Below are 20,817 nucleotides of genomic sequence, written 5' to 3' on the forward strand. Positions count from 1 at the left end.
CGGGGAGCGGCGGGGTGGGCAGAGGAGCTGTCAGCGCGGGTGCTCACCGGGTGCCGGGTGGGAGCACTGAATGGGGGCTGAAGCCTGTCTCGGCCCGGCGGGCTTGGGAAGTTTTAGGGAGAGACCGTAAGCGTCTCCTTGGAAATTTCCATTCAGGCTGTAAGTGGAGGAGGAGTACCGCTTCCCAGGAGCTGTGCTGTATTGTGTCGGTGGCACCTCGCAAGCTGCGGAGGAGACGACAGAAGGCCGGTTTGAGAGCTACGTGCTAAAAGCAAGAGAGAAGTGGGCATTGCGAAGGGTAAAAATTAAAAATGGAAAGACCCTTTTTTGTTTCTTGTAAACTTCATACTGAAACGCAAGAAGTTATGCTTGATATATATTCCCTGAATAGCTCTGGTCTGTTCTAAAGAAATAATAGATTGTATACATAATCTTTTGATATTTACATATGGTCTTATCCCACATACCTACCATAGGATAAGTACCAGCTGAGTGGAGTACACTGGTGGGAGAGAACACAGAGCAAATATTTGTGATGTAAAATACAGTGTAAGTAATCTTTGTGTATTTTTAGCTGGCCAACTTCCTACACGCATTATGACGACCCTGATGAAAATGTTCTATAGATAAATAAAAGTACCATATTTTAAAAGACTATTTAAAGATAAGTTCCATGGGTTTTGAAATTATTAGAATGCATAATTGCTAGCAGCTTATTACAGCTTATGCTATTTCTCACTTGCTCATGGTAGACGCTCACATGTAATTGAACTATCTCTAGCATAGCATCAAAAAGAAACTCATGAAACTTTTTTACTACTGAGAATGTAAAAATAAAAGAATGGCAATGTGGCTGCTGTGAAAGCAAAGCAAGTGTGTCCTGGTTTTATCCATGCATGAAGATCACTAACAGGGACAGCAATTTAAAGGTTTTTTTTAAAAGATACATCCGAGGCTAAAATGTTACATACTTGTAGCATAAAACAATTGATGTATCGAGTTTATTCACATTTTTTTCAGCCGTTAAAAATAGATTCAGATGGCATGTGTGGTTGTTTTCTTATGAACACATATGTTTTGCCTCAGGGTAATGTAATTTTTTTCTGACAGCTAATCATTATTATGCAGTTGAAAATGGACTACTCCACTATTTGCTTAGTGACTTTTCAAAACATCAGAGAAGTGCATCAGTTGAAAATATAATCACAGAATCATTGAATCACAGAAAGGTTTGGGTTGGAAGAGACCTTCAGAGATCATCTAGTCCAACCACCCCTGCCATGGACAGGGACATCTTGGTTGCTCAAACCTCCATCCAGCCTGGCCTTGAATGCTTCCAATGATGGGGCACCCACAACTTCTCTGGGCTGAGCAACCTGTTCCAATGTCTCCCCACACTTAACGTAAATAATACCTTCCTTATGTCCAATCTAAACCTACCCTCTTTCAGTTTAAAACCATTGCCCCTGTCACTACAGGCCTTGGTAAAATGTTTCTCTTCATCTTTCTTATAAGCCCCTTTTATATATTGAAAGGCCGCAATAAGGTCTCCCTGGAGCCTTTTCTTCTCCAGGCTGAACAACCCCAACTCTCTCAGCCTTTCTAGGAGAGGTGTTCCAACCCTCCCAAATGGGAGGCCCCCATTTCTGTGGCCCTCCTCTGGACCCACTCTAACAGGTCCACGTCTGTCTTGTGCTGGGGACCCCAGAGCTGGATGCAGTGCTCCCGGTGGGGTCTCACAGAGTGGAGCAGAGGGGGAGAATGACCTCCCTCCACCTGCTGGCCACGCTTCTTGTTATGCGGCCCCGGATACAGCTGGCTTTCTGTGCTGCAAGCACACGTTGCCAGCTCATGTCCAATTTTTCATCCACCAGTATCAGTTTACATCAGCTGAGACTGTCAAAAATGTAATGTTATCCAATAGTGGGAGCTTTAATAAAGCTATCATTGACTTTAGAAAATACTGCTGTTTATAAGTTAATGGAAAATGAGAATGAATATTTGATTCTAATTGCCAGTGTAATATACTGCATAATGTAGCAAAGCATATTACAAACAAAATTTAATTTGTTCCTCAATTTTGTGTAATAAAAGGTTTTGGTAATTTCTCCCCACCTGCCAACTGAATTTCAGAATCTCACCAACCTTAAATACTTGGAAATGTTGAGAGCTCTGTAGCTGGAGCTCAGGGAGGAGGAAGGAGGTAGAGGAGTTGGGAATAAAGAAGTGAAGTTGAGCCTGGGATAAAGGGGCGGGGGGAAGGTGTTGTGTTAATTGTCTTTGTTTCTCCGTATCCAAATCTATTTTAATTGGCAATAAATTAAATTAATTCCCCAAGTCAAGTCTGTTTCCCATTGTTAAATGATCTCCCCACCTCTATCTTGACCCACAAGCTTTTTCATCCTATTTTCTCACCCTGTCCTGTTGAGGAGGGGAGCGAGAGAGCATCTGGGTGGGCATCTGGCGGCAGTCCAAGGTCAACCCGCCATGACCTCACTGGGCTTCAGAGCAGAGCCTGTTTAAAAGGTCTTTGCTGTCTGAAAGCAGAGTTGGCTCAAGGCTTCTCAGCAACCTAGGCAACATTTACCTTTGGTATCAAAAAGGTGAGGAAGCCCAGGGCCATGCTGCGTTTGTCACAGGGAGGACAGATGTAAAGGTAGAATTAGGATGCCTGAAAGGGGAAGAGGAAGGTTTCTGGGCCTGCAGATCCTGCTGCAAAAGTGGGAGGAGGAGTGCGAAAAACAGCAATGGCAAAAAACGGGGAGAGAGCGAGCCTCAGCGGTATCAGCAGCTTCACACCCCCTGCCTCTCCCCTTGGCAGAGCAGCAGCCCAGGGCTGCCAGGCTCTGGCACGTGCACCGCTGGCAGCGAGGCCACCGACTATTTTACCCATTCCACTATGTGTTCAAACCACCATTTTCTTAGGGACATCTGCGGTGGTGTACGTCGATAAATTGGCACATCAACAACAAATAAATGAAAGTTTTGGAATTATATTTACTTTGCATATCCTTCCTAGCACTTACCATAGGCCTTACTCCTGCAAACTCCTACCACTCGTTAAATCTTTAAAGCTGAGTTTGCTCTATCCACCGCTTGTTTGCAGATGCAGCTTCTCTGAACTGCTAGCTCCTTGAGGTAGTAACCATGTGTGTACGTTATAATTTTAGTATCTTTAGGTCAATTAATGTCTTATCCTGATTGGAGCTTTTGGGTAAAATGACAATATGTAATTTAAGTGCAATACAGTGATTTTAAGCCACATGTCCCCGGGGTGTGTGAGGCCCATAGTCACACAACCTACATCCTGCTTAATGTTTTCTGTTAGCTAGGTTATCACAAAAAACAGTAAACAGACAATACTCAAGAACTTGTATGAAATCTAGGCTATGGAAATTTGGGCTTAAGCATGTAAGAAAAATACTGCACCAAATCTTGGAGATACATCTGTGCTTCACTCCAGGTCTCTGCTCTATGAAAACTAGACTAGATATAAAGAAGAAATTTTTTACAATGAAGGTAGTGAAACACTGGAACGGGTTGCCCAGAGAGGTGGTAGATACCCCATCCTTGGAAACATTCAAGGCCAGGCTGGATGGGACTTAGAGCAACCTGATCTAGTTGTAGATGTCCCTGCCAATTCCAGGGGGGATGGACTAGATGACCTTTAAAGGTCCCTCCCATCGCAACGCATTCTGTGATTCTATGAAAATATTTAACTGTGCACATAAAGCACAAAAGTAACGCAAGTGGAGTCAACGGGACAGTTCACATATTTGAACAAAACCATATGCTTAAGTCATTGTTTGGAGCAGAGCCTTAAATTGCAGGCCCTTGTATTATTAAGTTTGTCTCCATGCAATTATTTCATCCCCATTCATTTTTTTAGGGCAAGAGTTTTCGTTATATACAGAAATTAAGTACTCTTCGAAAAAAAATCCTACATTATTTCATGGTGCAGGGAGAGTAATTCAACTAACAATTGTAAGGCTACCAAAGTTTTATGTCTGATGTACCACACACAGGGCAAAACCACTCAACTCTGATCCATCCTGTTGGTTGCGTGCGAGTTTCTCAAAAAACCACAACCATCCTCCCTCCTTGCGACAACCATTTTTGAAGCCTCCTCAGAGTTCTCCTTTCTGTACACGCCACTACTGACTCTTGCAGGAATGGTTTGCCTGTGACTTCACAGGTAAAGCCTAATGGTCAGATCATAGGTATTGTTATTTCCTTTTAGACCACTGATCCCAGGACATTTAATTTTCACTGGGCAACTCGTAAACCTAAGGTGACAGGGATGCTGCTTTTAAGCACCACCACACATAAGAGGATGTTCCGCCTGTTAAAACAAACCTCACCAAGTCATTGTACCAAAGCTGTACACTACATCAACACTGGAGGTGCATATCGCCTCCCCCAGTATATATATTTAGGGTTCTTTCTAAAAAAATGCCTTTTTTGTAGGGTAACTTAGGGAGAACTGAAAGCAGAACCACTGATTAACGAACTTGCAGAAAATGAGATGTATCTGAAAGGAGGAGAAAGAGGAATCACGTGGCTCCCTGCATCTGCACAATTTTTCCTCAAACTTCTCCATTTCACATTTCAGATTTCACTTTGTTTTCCTTTATAGCAAAGGACAAGGTTTTCCCTTTGCTATTGGTGACCTTTAGGGTAAAGGTAATTCTGTAACTGTAATCATACATAACTGTATAATAAAACAATTATAATAATTAAATAACTGTAATAATTCTGTAATATATTACCCTGTTCATAAAAATGTCAATGACCGACAATTTTACATGCGATTTTTTCTTACATGTTCCACATTTTTCCTTTTCCTAAACAACGCTAACTGCTGAAGAGGTTATTAGACTTTCTCACGAGTCCCTGCGGAGTTCTGAGCAGCAGAAAGATGGCCATGCCACTTCATGTGTTAGTACCTTCTCACATGGGATTTCATCATCATCTAGGACATCGGTCTCTTAACATGTTATAATTATTTGTTAATTTTGATAGTGAACAGTGAGATACACGGGGTAAACTGTGGGAGGCTAACGTTAAAGCAGTTGTCCTTGGATTATACCTCAACCAAGAAGTAGTTGTGTAACATTGTTTAAAGATCATGACGTAAAGTATGACCACTTTGCTAGGAGCATTTAATTTGCCTCAATAAGTGAGATACAGGTGAAGTAGTAGATGTGAAAGTGGTTATTTTGTTTATAAGTAAAATTGGGTGACATTTATTTACATAAAGTCTTTACGTGCCTATACAATTCTAACCATTTATACATAGGAAAGGCGCCACATTGCCCAAAATGAGAAGTTAGATTACTTATCACCCACAAGTATACTTTGCTGCAAGTTTCTTCATGCTGTTGTTCTCCAAATGTGACACTGTATGGGGACAGGAGGGAGAAACTCCTCAGGCGTGCGAGGGCTTAGACACCGCAGCCACGTGCTGTCGTTGGAGCAGAGGGAGGACGGGCTAAGTGTAATATGAGTAACTGGTCTTCTGCAGCAGTTAATTAGCAAAATGACTACAGGCTATCTTGAAAAAAAGATTCTCTGTAGCTATAATTTATAATGAGGTTACAGGGAAGATATTCTCCTCATTCCCTCCCTTACAGTCCTAGTCATGATCCCAGGGGGAGCAAAATGCCTGTATTTTTAATAAATGTCCTGAGCTTTGCTGCTCCACTAGTCTGGAGCTCCATTGGTAGTGTGCACACCCACTGAAGCTGCAGTTACAAACCTGCATTAAGTTTTGTAGTTATAGATCTATATATTTTCACTGAGAAGAAATGCAAAGTTTGAGATGATAGCTGATGGCTTGAACCTGTAGCTTTTCTCCTCCCTGAACTACAGCCAGGGAGAGCAAGGGAAAGACTCACTACAAGTATTCTTCCCAGGGAGGCAGTAGGGTGTGAATAAACCTGATTTCCAAAAGAAATCCAGTTACTGTTGCTTTATTAGCCCAGCTCAGCACACCACCACCACAGAGACCGGCTGGACAGCAGAGCGAGGCTGAAGGCGGCTTTCAGCGCAGACAGACTACTGCTGGCCACCTTTTGTCAACAGGCCACCTTTTTCGACAGAGGCACCTGGCACCAGAAGAGAACAGTCGACTCCAACCCTTTTCCTGCACTCTCTAGCTTTATTACCCCCAGCGTTTGAAAAATTTTGTAATTGAAAATCCAAACTCTGACACCTCCTGGTCAAGTACTTCCATTATTTTCCAGTACTGAAATCTGAATCTGCCACCTTGTGGCTTCGGTATTAGATGGCAGTCAACATTCTGAATATGGAAAAACTAGTGAAAAGCTTTGGCATTTGAGGTTGCTACTCAGTGATTCTGAACGAATTTGACACTACGCAATGCGCACTTATGTTAATATATTCAGAGAGGACGGGCTTCTAAATTTCTGCAGCTCTTTCAGTAATTTCAGTTGAAGGAATTCCATTGTCTAAAATATCCAAACAGAAATAAAGTACATTTTCACCCCTGCAGTAATATTAGATGTTTACGTTCATTTGCAAACAGTAACACTAACTATCCAGTTGGGCAACCAACCTAACTTGGCAGCACAGGTCTTAGAAGTGCTTGAGCATATTTTATTCTGTCCACAGAATATACCCACCCCCCAAAAACCACATATACAATCACAGGGGTAAGGGTAGCAGCTCTTCTGAATACCGGCAGTAGTTTTGTTGTAGCATAAAAGCCGGTGTTAAGGACTTTATCCTAAAGCCAGGAAGTTAACCCTCACTGAGCTTTATATTGCAGTGGCTAGACTAGAAAGAGTAGCCAAACTAGGCTGTACAAAAGGTGTCTCAACTATGCATCCTCACCCTGGAGATCCTGCGACTAGAAGGCAGGCATGCGTTAAGATGCAGAGAAGTCTCTGTACAGGATTGTTCCTCCTTGTGAGAAAAAAAAAATAAAAAAAAAATCTCATTTTGCATATTTTTTATTACCCCTCCCTTCTCCCTCTCTCAACCAAACATTCTGCAACTTTGCATCTCTCTGATGATTAAGTCACTTGAGTATAAATAAATTGTCTTTTAGAAACGTTGGTAGCATGGATTATTTGTGTCCTTTTCAGTCTAACAGAATACTAAAATCAGTAAAATTTTAAGCACGTAAAAGGTAAAATCTGTCACTATTAAATCACATAACTACCAGCAGGATAATCTTTTGAAATATCTTAACCGATCTTTATGTAAGTATATGAATTCCAGTGTTTATCCTATTTCATTTTCAAAGTAAAGAGACTTTTGTTCACTCTAAAAATTCACCTTCTAAGGATGATTTTTTCTTTCTGACATATTAAAGAGTCAGCCAGCACACATATCATTTCCTTTACCACCTTCCTAAAGGAATAAAGCTTACCAAGTTGCACTGCAACAGCTCCTTGACAGACGAGTTTATTGAAACGATTTTTAAAAGCAGTTATTTCTGAATGTACTCCATCAATCCCAACAGTTCAGAAAAACAATTGTTCAGTGTCCAAATGAAGTGTGCATATTACAAACTGCACATTTTAAATATACTCATTTATACCACATGACATGAGCATAAAATACAATGATTTATGTTATTCAGTATGCCAATTTATTGCTACAGTTCCCCAAAAAAGTAGGGCACACCTGGAAATAGTTCTTAATCCAAGGCTACTACAGCTGTTCCCATGCCTTAGACTCCACGATCAAGTTGCTAGCGTTCTGATGGAAATCATCATATTCTGGAAGTGTTTTCTTTTTAATTTACATTTAACTTAAATGCTTTTTTTGGCAAGACTATTCTTAGATGGTATTTAGTGGGAAGTGTAACATTTGAGTATTTACTACAATATAAAGACTTCAAATCATAGGATGTAAAATTTTCTTCACCTTCATTTTGCTTGACATCTTTAGCCATACCAATCAGAAGAAACAGGTTCCTTATATGAAGTTACAAAAAAAACCAAAAACAAAACAAAAAAACACCCCCTCCCCGCCCCCAACAGCAAAAAACCCCAAAAGACACAAACAGTGAATTTAACCAACTTGCACAAGGAACGAGGGTCCAGAGTCCATGGGTAAACTATTACTCCTACAAAATGAAAGGTGTTTGGGGCTTAGGAAGTGCTGTCACGTGTATCTGCGTAATAATCACAATTTCTCATTGTATGCCTGTATTAAAAAAAATAATTAAGCATTGATTTGAGTTTTCCTTTCTGTTTTGTTTCTAAGAACAGTCTTAAGAATTCCATATTCTGAATGCAAATAATTTTTAACTATTCCAATTTGAGTGCAGCACAGCTGCTTTTTAATGGTCAGGTTCCATTTGAAAGTGTCTCTATTCTTTAGCTCAAGTGATTTTCACATATTTGAATGTTTTGCCAGCCCTTTTGACCAATAATGATCATTTTATTGTCAAAATAAGTATTTTTTTAGCAAATGAAAGGCTTATTCCAACAGTACAAGATCTCTATATCCAGTGTGAAAGCAACATGGTGGTATACAATGCATACATTGTATTACACATAATATATTATACACATTCCAGTTAACCATGGAACAATTAACAGGAGTAGATGACTACTAATCATGGGTACAAAGTATTTTTGTAAACAAGATTTTGAGAAACTTTAAGGAAAATCTGATTTCTGTAAAGATGACAATCTTGGGATTCCATTTTTGTTTTCAAAGTCAATTTTTTTTTTTTTTTAAGGATGCTGTATATAAGAATGCACTTTGTATTAAAACAAAGATCAATACTTTACAGTTTAAGAAACTTTACATATGTACATAAATTACACATCAGGAATGGTTTTAAAGCTCAAAATGAGTTGTTGGAAAAATCTATTTTCCTTCTATTAAAATCTTTAACTCTTTTACATTGTGATCATTCGCAACTGTCACAGCATGATCCAGTGCTCGGATACTTGCTAGAAGCTTTATGATCTGCTTTATGTGCTCCCTAAAAAAGAGGAAGGAGAAGTCAATACAGGAAAGGCACAATCGTGTACAAGTATTAATATTTCAACAGAAGACTACATTATGAATCCATACAGCAAATCCGTTTCAGATAACTTCACATCATCTGCTCCTCCACTTGCTTAGTCTGATAAAAGAAGCTGGTTATCAGCTTTGTGCCGAAACTGAAAAATTTATTTTGGGAGTAGGAATTAATCATACAATATGGTTTAATAACTAGTTGCAGTATAATCTCAAAAAAAGTCTTGGATTAGTTATGGTACTGTGCAATGAGTCACAGCTCTTGGTAACTAATGTTTAAGCCAGGAAAACAAACAAACAAACAAAAAACCCAAGACAGAAAGTATGCTTTAATGTATGCTTTAAAAAGGTATGAAGTTTACCACCAGTGAACTGCATTACAATTCAGGTCAATCTAGGAAGCTCAGAGTGAACAAACTGCTAGGAGGACTGTACTTCTTCAGCTGTCAAGAACAATTTTGGTATCTTGCTAGGAGTATGGACATGAAATTTAGACCAGTCTCTCAAAAAAATACTAGAAGTTCAAAATTAATCTTAAAAATGAACCTAGTGGTCTGTGAAAAAGCATCCAACATTTGGAAAACTAGCACCAACAGACATCGGTAAAGATGCACTTCCCTCTCGGCAGAAATTAACACATTTTTGTTTCAAACAACTGTACTAGGTTTTATATGAAAAGACATAACATTCTTCAGTTATAAAAAGTAATATTTATGCTGCAGACTTATTTTATCTGCTTAATGGGGGCAATGGCAACAGATTTGTTAAATGCCAGGAAAAAGCAGGAGGACAGAAGATAAGAAATTAAATTAGAGCTCACTATGAAAAAAAGGATTAATTGGATGTTTCTTTTCCAATACAAAAGTTTTATCAAGTTATCATTTCAGCTGGTAAAGAAAGTTCTTTCAAATTTAGAAACAGGCTACCAAAAGACAGAAAGCTGAATCTCTACTGGATTCTCTCTCAACTCCTTCATTTCAATTCCAGTATCATGCCAGGCTAGGCATTTTGGTTTTAGAAAGGAAGGAATAACAAGTCTATTTAGAATTTGAATCATGGGAAACTTAAATTGGTATGTGACCCTACTATTATACTTTGGATGCAAACTTCTGAGGCATAACCCGAGAGCAGATAAAAAGTTATTTGAGCACAACCCAGTGTGACACAAAGCTCGGTGTCCTCTGAAAATGAGATGATTCCTATGCCACAGCCAAAAGTGACTCTAAAGACAGAAAAGTGTCTAATAACCAACGTGGTAACTGGAAAAAAAATTGGTACCAGAAAAAAACACCAAAAACCTCTTAACCAAGATTTTTCTGCTACAGTTTAAGGGAAACTTCTGTCTCTATGTTTCAGTGCTATGCATAAGATCAAAAAGGGAGAAGGATCTAACCCCCCGGAGAGCCTCAATAATTGAAGAGTAACTCAACAAAGGCTCAAGCAAGTTCAGCTATCAAGAATGACTAACGCAGGTAGCAAGGGGGTTCGTCTTTCCAAGTTTCAGGTTTGCTGAAACAACAGAACTATTGACCTCAAAACCTTTCCTTCTCATGCAACAGCACAGGAATAAACCATCTTCCAGTCTTGTTATATTCCTGCGTATCAGTGCAACATTTGGTTTTTAAGTTTATCATTGCTTAAAACGACACACCCATAGCATTTCAGGCTACTTGGCCGGCAGTAACATTTATGGATTTAATCCAAAATTTTAATTATGCTGGTTACCAGATACAAGTAAACGACTCTTTGATCTAGGGGAAAACAGGTTCATCTAGTTGGTTGTGTAAATAAAGTCAGAACTTTTGTGCTGTATACAAAAGCACAGTTTGTAATTTAGAAGCCATTATACAGGAATCGGTAACAGGCTCACAAAGTGGAACAGTCCAAAACCAGTAGCTACAAAATTTGCCAGAATCAGTGACACTAAGCAGTAGTGCAGAATATATTATGAATGTTTAAAGATTTCCAGCAGTTGCTGTTTTCAGACACCTTAAAAATCTCCCCACCTACCATACTGTAACATTTTTTAAGCTTAAATTCAAAGAAGTTTCAAAAGACATGCAGCAGTATGGAGATATTTACCCACGTTTGCATGCATCAGCAAAATGACACAAAGCACAAAAATTGCAACCGCATTAACTCAAAGCAAGTTACCTCGCATTTCTTTTCTCTACATCAGAGCAACCAATGCTGTTTCTATAAATTGTATCAGCCAGATGAACAAGGTATCTACAGAAGTTTTCTAGCTGAGAAATAGTCTTGTCTCCTTTTAGATTAGCGAACCACTGTTTAGGAAAGCAAGCAATTACCTAGACATAACAGGAAAAAGAAAGTTAAACACAATGTAACAAAATTTTAAAAGCTATCTGACATGATTTGTCAAGTCTGCCAGGTAGGACTGCAGTAACAAGGCCGAATTGAGAGAAACAGTGAGAAACCTACCAAAAAAACCCCCAAAAAAACCCTAACAAAAAAAACCCAGTCCAAAATTCAAGCAGTAAAACCCCAAAAGCTACACTACACCTAAACTATCTACAGGTATGAGCCAGAGAAGGTTCTTTCTTTAGTTTGTATATTTAAAAAATAAAATAAACTGAAATAAAATTTTCACTGACATTACAACTTTGAGAAATCAAAGCCAAGATTTCACAGGTAACCTCAAGCTTTACCTACATTTTTCCTTCAGTTGAAATTTGTGAATTACAAGTGCTTTTAAACATTGTATGATTTTACTTACACTTTGAGCTTTCTTAATGCTGTCCTCTCCATACTCAGAGTTTTGAAAAGCCATAAGAATGTATCTGTTTAGCAGACCATCTATTGACAGTTCCTGGAGAGTTTTGTTTGAAAGGATTCCATACCACTGGAGAAAGTTTCCTAATAACTGAAAATACAACACAGGGAAAATAAGTATTTAAAAACGTACTGAAACCAGGAAGTTCATGCCTCTTCACATGCAACAGCACGACCAAGGTAAGCAGTGGAAATATGCCTTCTGTTAGCTTCAAAACCATTCAGAATCCACGAAGTACCAGCCTAGAGCATTATAAATTGTCATACAACCACCACCACCTCAACTTTGCTCATGTTTTGCACAAGAAATCAGAAAAAAATAATTGAAGTTTTAAGCCATCTTGTTCTCTCTCGCATATGCCACACAGGGGCAAGTTCGCAGCCCCCTTGTCAATGAAATCCCCATCTACGCTGTCAGCATACCCTCATTTCCAAGGCACGGTGACACAAGAGATGCAGAAAGCGTCCCCCAGGGGAGTGCTGCCTAAGCTAACTGTACAGCTGTCATTCCTCACTGGCGCATGGCCTGGGGAGAACTGCTGCCAGCCTCGTACAAATGCACGCAGCCAGCAGTTTACTGTTGAGGCAGATCATCAGGAAACAGTAAAGGAGCGTTTGCCTCCCAGCTTCTATTTCTGCTCGTCTGTGATGCTATAACTGACTTGCTAGCGCAAGAGAGCTGTATTTTTAATGCTTCCCTAAAATAAAACAGTGGTAACAGCATGCATACTTCTAAACTGCCCAGGCTCTGACAGATACTGCCCGAAGCAGTCAATTTCACTCTTAAAAGAGACACAAGCCCTAAATAAGTGACCTGTTTCACTTTTAACAACGGTATTTTAATAAATGAGCTGTGTGCATTTTTTGCTCTAGACAGCATTTAAGAAGTTGACTTTTATGTCAAAGTGAAAGAATTCCATGCCAAATATTTTAAGCAAATAAAGTGACTGCAAACCTATTCAGAATACAGCCTCCCTCACTGCTGCAATTTAAATAGAAAATTCCAGATAAGAGTTCTGTTTGCGTGATCATGGAGATCTGCAGTTCAATCAACATGGTCTCATACTTTACTTTCCTGTTTAGCTGGGAGTTAATTTTCTTCACAGCCTTTTATCGGAAATAAGCTACAACAGTCATAGCTTCTTACAGACCTTTGCAAACTCTATAGTGCACATTCCACACACAGACTTTTTCCTTCACACTCTATCATCTCAATTAAATTAAGATTACAAATGCTCTTATACTTTACAAATAGCAGTGAGCTTTCCGTAAGGGGCCAAGTTATTTTCATGAAGACTCTCATACTATATATACGTAAAAAAATACAAACCAAGCTCTCTCATTCCCACATAAGTGAAATAAAAGCAACATGTCTTATTCTGACAGGTACAATGACATTAAAAAAAAAAAAGGGTTGAGTATGCTAAGTAAACCCACAGTGTACAAGTTAAAATGATGGTGCTTTCACTTGGCAGTCTTTTGAAGAGGGCACAGTGCATTATCAAAGACTAAGAATCCTAATTCAGAGTTCTTTCAAATAAAGGTAAAGCAATTTCCATCTACCACTTTCCACAAATTTGAAGAGGATTTTATTGCTACACTGTCTAGACCAAAGATTTACTGGATGTATTTACTGACTTACCTTAACAGAGGACCAAAACTGACGTTGGAAAAACAAATATGGACCAGAGTTCTTGTTTTCTAAGATGCTGGAAAGTAAGAGATTTCTTTAATGAGCAACCAAGACCACCTCTGTCTGGAGTTTGCTGGCTTCCTCCTTCCCACACACAGTTCATTTCTATAAATATTCCCTTCCATCCTGCTTGTCTTTGCTAAATCCTCACAGCATGATAACGAAAGATCTCCTGTATCCAGCCAGTGAACCATACTGGGAAAAAAGCCCCTGTTAACTACGGACAGAAGACACCGACTTGCTAATGAAGGTCTAACACCATAGTTGAAAGCAAACTTACTTTTTTGGATATAAGGGCATGAATACATCATCATCTAGTGTTCTCCTCATTCTTAGCAACAATGCCTTTAAAAGCATCTGAAACAGATAATATTTTTTTAAAAGTGTCCAAAGCACTGCTTAGTAGTTAACTACTCAGAAACTGATTTTCAAAGCAACAAAGAACATTTGTGACCCTAACAGTAAAAGGCATACATACTTAAGCACACATATAAATAAACTCTTAGAGAAGCCTATAATAATTAGCAGAGCTGAAATCTGGCACCGGTTCTTGCATTCATAGAAGATAAGTAAAACAATCAAACTTCAAGGCAATACATTTGAAAAGGTTACAAAGATCTAAAAAAGAAAAGCATGACTATTTGTAGCTGACCCTTAAAGCAAAACTGCAGACCAACACGTCTTAGTACATTTGGTATCTCTTTTTATCTCTAGCATCTATTTTGGGGAGACTTCACCAAGTTCCCCCTCCTAATTTATTACTGTACTTGACTCTCCATAACTAGGCTGCAGAGTATCAAATAACTGCAAAATTCTCTTTCTTGCTCCTCACTAAGCACGCTGTGCTCTCCAATATAGTGTATTAAAAATATATTCAAATTCTTTAACTTATGCAAGAAATTTAAGAAAAAACAACTTACTTGTGTATTTTTGTTTTCTGCATTCACCACTGAAGGATATCCATCTACCAGTTTCTGTACAATTGCTACCATTCTAGATGTTTGGGTTGTAGAAAAAGGATCCCATATATTTTCAGAAATCACTGTAAGAGATTAAAGAATACTCAAATACCTTGCAAATACTCAAATACAAGTACTAAGACAGTCAAGCAATAATTTACAAAACAGTAAAATCTGAAAACACAAACAAGCATCAGCTTCCACACACACTCCTTTTCCCCCATTTTCTTTCTAAGACTATACCTGTTAATTTAGGAAGAACAACTCTCTCTACAATGGTAGGCAATAGTGAAATATCAGCGTCATCTTTCACTTGCTCCTGTTCTTCACAGCCGTAAAACAGCAATGATTCAAACCACAGCATAGTCTCAAAATCTCGACACTTGCCCTAATAAAAAAAAAAATTGAGGTTAGATTCCTTAACAGAGATTTGAAGTCAACACATTAAAAAAAAGAAAAAGAAGTATTATATATGCAAGTATGATACAGTCACAAAACAGAACAGAACTACTTTAAAACAGTCCACCAAGTGTGCTAAGCAGGCAGGGTAAGCAGCAATTGAGCACAATAACTACTTGAAAATCTAGCCCTTTTTGTCTATGTGTCAGGTACTCATCTGCACTGGAAATAATAAAAAAGAAGGAAGGTATAGTGCCTGAAGACCAAACAGTCTCTTCATCTGGCACAAGGACAGGCAAATTACTTCACCTGCTTTGGCTCCCCTACTTCTGAAGCAGTGATACTACTTCCTTCAGAAACATAGGCAAACCTGATTCCTGAGAAGTAAAGAAAATGTTCTGCCTCTTTGCCTGGACACTATTAATCATGCCATCACATGAGGGCACTTTTCATAGATTTTCCCTTGTTTATTCAAATTAAATACTCTGAATTCTCTCTGAAAAAGACTTGTGCTTCCCCCCTTCCTCTGCAATCAGAGCAGAGGTGACAGATCTCCTTCTACAAATATTCTCTTAGTAGTTAAGAAAAAAAAAAATTCTGAAAAAAGGAGAGATTCAGTCACTTGTGAGACAGGCTGACACATCTGCAGATGGTGCTGTAGATGAGCTAAGTTTTGAAAGGGAAGATGACAATCTGCCTTATTAGCCTAGTTTCCTAAAAAAAAAAAACCCAAAAACCCCACCCCAAGCCCCCAGGCTTATGCAATTGCACTCACTCTGTGCCTTGACCCACTCCCATTCCCCAGTAAAAGCCAACATCACAGAAAAAAGTAAGTTCCTACCAGTACTGTGAAAATAAGCACCTGACTGCAGCAGAAATACCTTACAAGAGCTTTCACTGGTAGGAAGAAGAGAGTGTGAGTCAAAAGCTGCCTGAACTGTTTGTCCTGATGGCTACTCATGTCAGCACATATACGCAGGCTGGATAACGAACATGTGCCAGGGATACCGGGCTGCAACAGTGCTGTCCTGCTTTTCCCATGTTCCCTACCTAATAACTGGGCAATGAGTACTATGAGGAAGACTTGGAAACTGCCAGCCAGAGTTCTACAGTGTATGAAGGTGTAGGTGAGAGAAAATAAGTCGTATAATGTAGAGACATAGGTTGTAAGTCAACATAAAACCAGGCTTTTTAGCTCCACTTCTGAAGAAACAACATCTCTAGAATCACAATTTTCTCTGAAGTATTTTAAAACCTAAATGTATTATTTAAGAAGCTGTTTGGCTTTTTGGTCTACACCACTCACTGAGAAGGTACTGGCACGTGCTGAACTGAACTCTGGCCTGCTGGGAACACAGAGGAGTGTGTGACAGGGGTAGCGTGATGAGTGTGTGACACAGGGGAGTCCAGAAACTCCCCAGAAAAGCTTCACCCCAAGAGAGACTCCCATTTTAAACTACATGCCTAGAACATGCATTTACAAGAAGCGTACATCAAAGGTGCAATTTACTTTGCTCTGCAGAAGTGCAAAAGATCCACTATATAGAAGCTGACATAGAAGAAGATGCTTGCAGAGGCTCTTACCTCCAAAGGAGTCCAGATAAGCAGCTGAAGTCTGATTAAAGGGTTAAACAGCTTTGGTAAACAGAGGCCAATATAAGCATCCTTATAAGAAGCAAAGTACTTTGAGCGCCAAGCTTCAAACTGTGACTTAATACAATCAATTGAGTAAAAGCTTTCCAAAACATCTTCGAAAACTTTGCTGGATTCTTTCAATATACGATCTGGTGGAGGGAGAAAAAGGGTAATAAGTTTATCACCTATTCCCTGTAATACCTTTTTCAAGATGGATTTTGATGCTCACTGGCATAAGCTAACTACTATAAACAAAACCAAAAACCCACCACCTTTAAAAGTTCTGTTACTTCTGCCTCAAATATACAAAGCAATAAAAACATGAGCACATGAGCACTCTCCAATGTACTGTTTTATCACAGGTCTTGCTTTAAACGTTTCCGACAATGACTTTCAGTTACCAGACATTGGACTGGTCAAGTACTGGGCTGTGTTTAGTGTAGATCTAACTTCAAAGCTGGCCTTGCTCTGCATGGAAGTTTGGAACAGCTGATGTCCAGGTCCCTTCCAACCCAAATTATTTTACAACTTCGCTCATCCAAGTGCAAGTACAGGAGGGCGTCTCAGATAAGGCAAACGAATCGGCATTTCAGACAGAGTGGGTCCTGACAGACACCATGCTAAACTGCTGAACGTAACATGGCTGTTAGCACTGGGCAACCATTACAAGCCCTTAGCACCTTCCTTACATTTTTTAATATTTACAGTACCAGTATTCTATGCAGTCCAAAACTTTTTCTCTATATATTATTTTCCCTTCATCTTTTCTACTTCCCAGGGTTAGTTTCATTTTAATCAGTCATTTCTGCTGCAGCCACAGTTTCAAATGTTCAGTTACAGTAGTAACCTGTACACAACTAACATAACTAGTACACACAGCAGGTAGAGACAAGGCTGAGGGAACACGAGATTATGTCATATAAACACACTTTGCACACTGGGATCAAGAAGAGATGCTACAAATAAAGTTAGCAGCTCCAAAGTGCATCCTTCTGTTCCATATAGCTCACTGCTGATTCTGGACTAACACGAAAGCTATGAATGATTAAAAAAAGGCTTTAGAAATACTGTGCTTACTTAGAAACTGATGAAACTCCTCCAAAAGGCTTTTGTACACATAAAAGTGCCAAGTTACAAAGAGCAATTCAGCTACACTGAATTTTTTATCTAGATAATTTAACTTAGTAAAGTTAATTACAGCACATAACGACCGTAAACAGTTGCTTTGTTTATCAAAGAGCCCTCCCTGCATCCACAATTTTGGTAAATCAGCCAGCAACTAAAGGTGTGGAAATTGTTTGCACTTCTGAAGGATCCAACTGCTACACAGTTCATCTAATTGCTTTTTTACTCTGTTCATACTTTGGGTCTCCACAACCACCTACACCAATGACTTTGGCATTTTTATTACACTCTCTGTGGGAAGTGACTTGTTTACTTTAAACCTATCCTATCACTTCATTTCATGCCCCCTAGCTCTCATACTGCGAAAAGTCAACATGATTCTCCTAGATGAAGAGTCCAAAACTGTTTAATCCCTCCTCACATACAACATAAGCAATTCTATATATGTCGTCCTTGCTGCTCCCCTTCTCCATGTTTCTTCTAATCTGATTAAATTATCTTTAATCAGAGAGAATGATAATTGTACTTAGGTTCAAAATGAGAATGTAACAGGATTACTACAGTGATGTTCTGCTTTCTTCGCTACTGGTTTCACAGTAACCACAGGAATTCTTTGCCTTTTAACTGCTGCTGTAAAAGATGACTGTTCCATCAAACTATCCATGCTTCCCAAAATCTCAGGTTTCTTGCAGTTCTCCCAGTGCTTTAAAAGCATTAGCTTAACTTACATCTCCATTTATTGCATAATTAGGGTTATGCATAATTGCATAATAATGGTTACTTCGAGCAAACCATCATAAAACTGCAGATGAATTTCAAATCAAGTCAGTACCACAAGATCTTTCTGCAACGTTTGCATTCAACATTGTTTTCTGTCATCTGCAAAGTTTGCCAGGCTGTAACAAGAGTCTACAGAACTCTTGTCATTGCATTTCTAGATGCTTACGCAAAACTCCAGAAAATACTTCCTATCAAACAAAAAAAACATTTCTAAAACACTGAGGTTTTCAGAATTTCACATGTAAACCAAACAGATATTTGAAGAGCGATAAACAGATTAGAAGGCAGACTTAGCGTCCACTGAAGGTACAAAAGCTTACTTCTTGCCAACAAAAGAATGTCTGAATTAAATAAAAAGAATCTCGCTAAGGATGGGGGTATTTAGTCAGCTGCAAGCTGCACAACAGGTTGGCAGAAGAGACTGTTTTGGTCACACTGATGATCCAGCAAGGAACAGTTCTTAAACTTTCTCCAAAATATGGTGAAATATACAGACAGGGCTGCCTTTGGAGCATTTTTTTTTTCTCTGACAAATGTTCTGGTTTCTGTTACATAAAGCTTCAGTAGCTTTTCTAACCTCGCTCCATGTTGAAGTTTGTAATATCCGTTGAAGTTTCCTCATCATCACTGGAAAGGCCTTCAAGGTGATCTGCCATCTTCCCAGTTTGCTCTCTTGCTTGTCTACGACGAGCTCTGAAAAGGATCAGCAGTATAAACCAGCTATTACATTTTCCCCCCCTATACAATGAACAGATCTGCCTAAGCTTGTCATAAGTTTTAATGCAAGGAAATCCAGGTTGAAAAAAACTTTCACTATGTCATCATCTCAAACATTCCATTATGTTGCTGCCTCAAACAATGGAGGGAAGAGAAACCAGCACAGACCATATGGATACGGAATAGGTTTACGATGCTTTCTTTTAGTGATTTTAAATCAGTATCATGTAACGGTGCCTTGTTTTGTACACTCGCATGATAAGTTGGGATATATAAGAATACCCCTGCCCAGCATATGAGCTTAAGTGTTTTCTTCCCTTTGCAGGAAAGGAGCAAACATTGCTACTTACATTAGTATGTCACACAGAACAACTGTATTCTGCAAGCAAAGACTCCTAATGGACAAGAAATCTCAGTACTCTACCTTCTAGCCTCTCTTTCTGCAGTCCGACGCTTGACTTGTTCTTGATAGATCACTCTGTCTCGTCCAAAAGATTCAAGATTTGGTGCCATCAGTGCTTTATCTGTAAAATTACATTGATGAAAATTAAAATGCTTATCCATGATTATATAAATGTGTTGTAGGCAGTTTCATAAGAGACTTTTACCTACTTTAAATTAAGTGTAATTTGAAGTAGAAAGTCGAAGTTTTCAAAAAGATGCACCCAGAAGCCTGAATTTGCAAGTGTAGAGGTTAAAAGAGGAAGTAGTGGAGTTTGGAAAAATCTCCACTTAAATGTCAAATAGTTTTCACCATACTTCACTCTTGTCCCTCTCACAACGGTGCCCAACTATATAGAAGTCAACAGTTTTAATAAAAACTGCTTAAATTGAATGTTCCAAGACAAAAAGCGCTCCTTACATAAACACGTTCACCATGTATCTTTTGAGAAGAAAATGAACAAAAAGAAAGGCAGAGAAGAGTGACCAGAGTAGGAATACCCGATATTTCAGAGTTCTCATCATAGTGTTTTCTAAGTTTATATGCTTTAGATTGCCTAGAGTTTAAAACACATCAAATCTACAGGAAAATAAATCATCCTCCCTCCTCTTTTTAAGCCGTGATTCGTTATAGATGTTCCTGATTATAGAAAACAACGCAGCTAACCAGTGAAGCTGATCAGCAACCAGCAGGCAGACAAAAGAGTGCTTCCAGTTCATCCTTTTCAGGTAAATTTTATTAAGTGGATTGAATGTTAGCCACTGCTCAAGTCCACCCACCAAAATATAAACATCAAAATTTAAACAAAAGCCTACCCAAATTTCATGAGTAAATTTACATGTTCTAACTAAATCTATTTATAAATCCATCATTAAAAATATTAATGATGATCTGTGTCAGTATTCCAACTCTATACCAGAACTACTAAGAGCCTTAACATACAGATGAAGCCATCATTTGTCCAATTTTTTAAAACGTTATTCAAAGCTGAGCTACTTGTTTTTACACAGAAGTAAAGCAATAGTTGGCAGACAAATTCACATCTAGCCCTTTAGTGTTCTGACATTGTATGAAGAAAAGCAGATCATCTATGTCCGCAACACACATCAAATCAAAGGCTGGCATCAATTCCTAGTTTCTGTGATAATTTGAGGGACAGAGCTGAACTATTTCTAGACACAGTGGAATTCATTCTCAAGACTCCCAGATACTAAATACGATCTCTCTTTAAAACCCAGCCTTGACAATGACAACTATTCCCACCCCAC

At 38.8% G+C, this 20,817-nt stretch overlaps 1 protein-coding gene and 1 long non-coding RNA gene across 6 annotated transcripts in view; one reads left to right on the forward strand and one right to left on the reverse strand.

Moving 5' to 3' along the window:
• Positions 1–174: 174 nt before the first annotated feature.
• Positions 175–6,512, forward strand: LOC148055718 (uncharacterized). Of its 2 annotated transcripts, none has more exons than XR_015704588.1 (3): positions 175–298; positions 4,868–4,938; positions 5,980–6,512. It is a non-coding gene; the product is annotated as an uncharacterized LOC148055718 (long non-coding RNA). The 2 variants fall into 2 exon arrangements; XR_015704587.1 differs by having other exon boundaries at positions 221–549.
• A 193-nt stretch (positions 6,513–6,705) lies between these two features.
• PAXBP1 (PAX3 and PAX7 binding protein 1) overlaps positions 6,706–20,817 on the reverse strand; it is a 28,853-nt gene continuing 14,741 nt past the window's right edge. The window contains exons 9-20 of one of the 4 annotated variants that reach the window (XR_015704586.1): positions 19,532–19,631; positions 18,968–19,083; positions 16,435–16,634; positions 14,695–14,839; positions 14,413–14,534; positions 13,773–13,849; positions 13,442–13,508; positions 11,744–11,890; positions 11,161–11,315; positions 8,887–8,968; positions 8,053–8,178; positions 6,913–6,927 (exon numbers count right to left, since the gene is read on the reverse strand). Coding sequence is in view for 3 of the 4 variants with exons in the window: in XM_087756549.1 (XP_087612675.1) it covers positions 6,838–6,927; positions 8,887–8,968; positions 11,161–11,315; positions 11,744–11,890; positions 13,442–13,508; positions 13,773–13,849; positions 14,413–14,534; positions 14,695–14,839; positions 16,435–16,634; positions 18,968–19,083; positions 19,532–19,631 (1,301 nt within the window). In the remaining variant the exon portion in view is untranslated. Of the gene's footprint in view, positions 6,928–7,197; positions 8,969–11,160; positions 11,316–11,743; positions 11,891–13,441; positions 13,509–13,772; positions 13,850–14,412; positions 14,535–14,694; positions 14,840–16,434; positions 16,635–18,967; positions 19,084–19,531; positions 19,632–20,817 lie in introns of those variants that run through there. The other 3 variants (XM_087756549.1, XM_087756551.1, XM_087756550.1) reach the window with 3 other exon arrangements.

Source organism: Nipponia nippon, unplaced genomic scaffold, assembly GCF_047370975.1.
Source record: "Nipponia nippon isolate SJK-2023a ecotype South Korea unplaced genomic scaffold, ASM4737097v1 scaffold_2, whole genome shotgun sequence".
NCBI lineage: Eukaryota > Metazoa > Chordata > Aves > Pelecaniformes > Threskiornithidae > Nipponia > Nipponia nippon.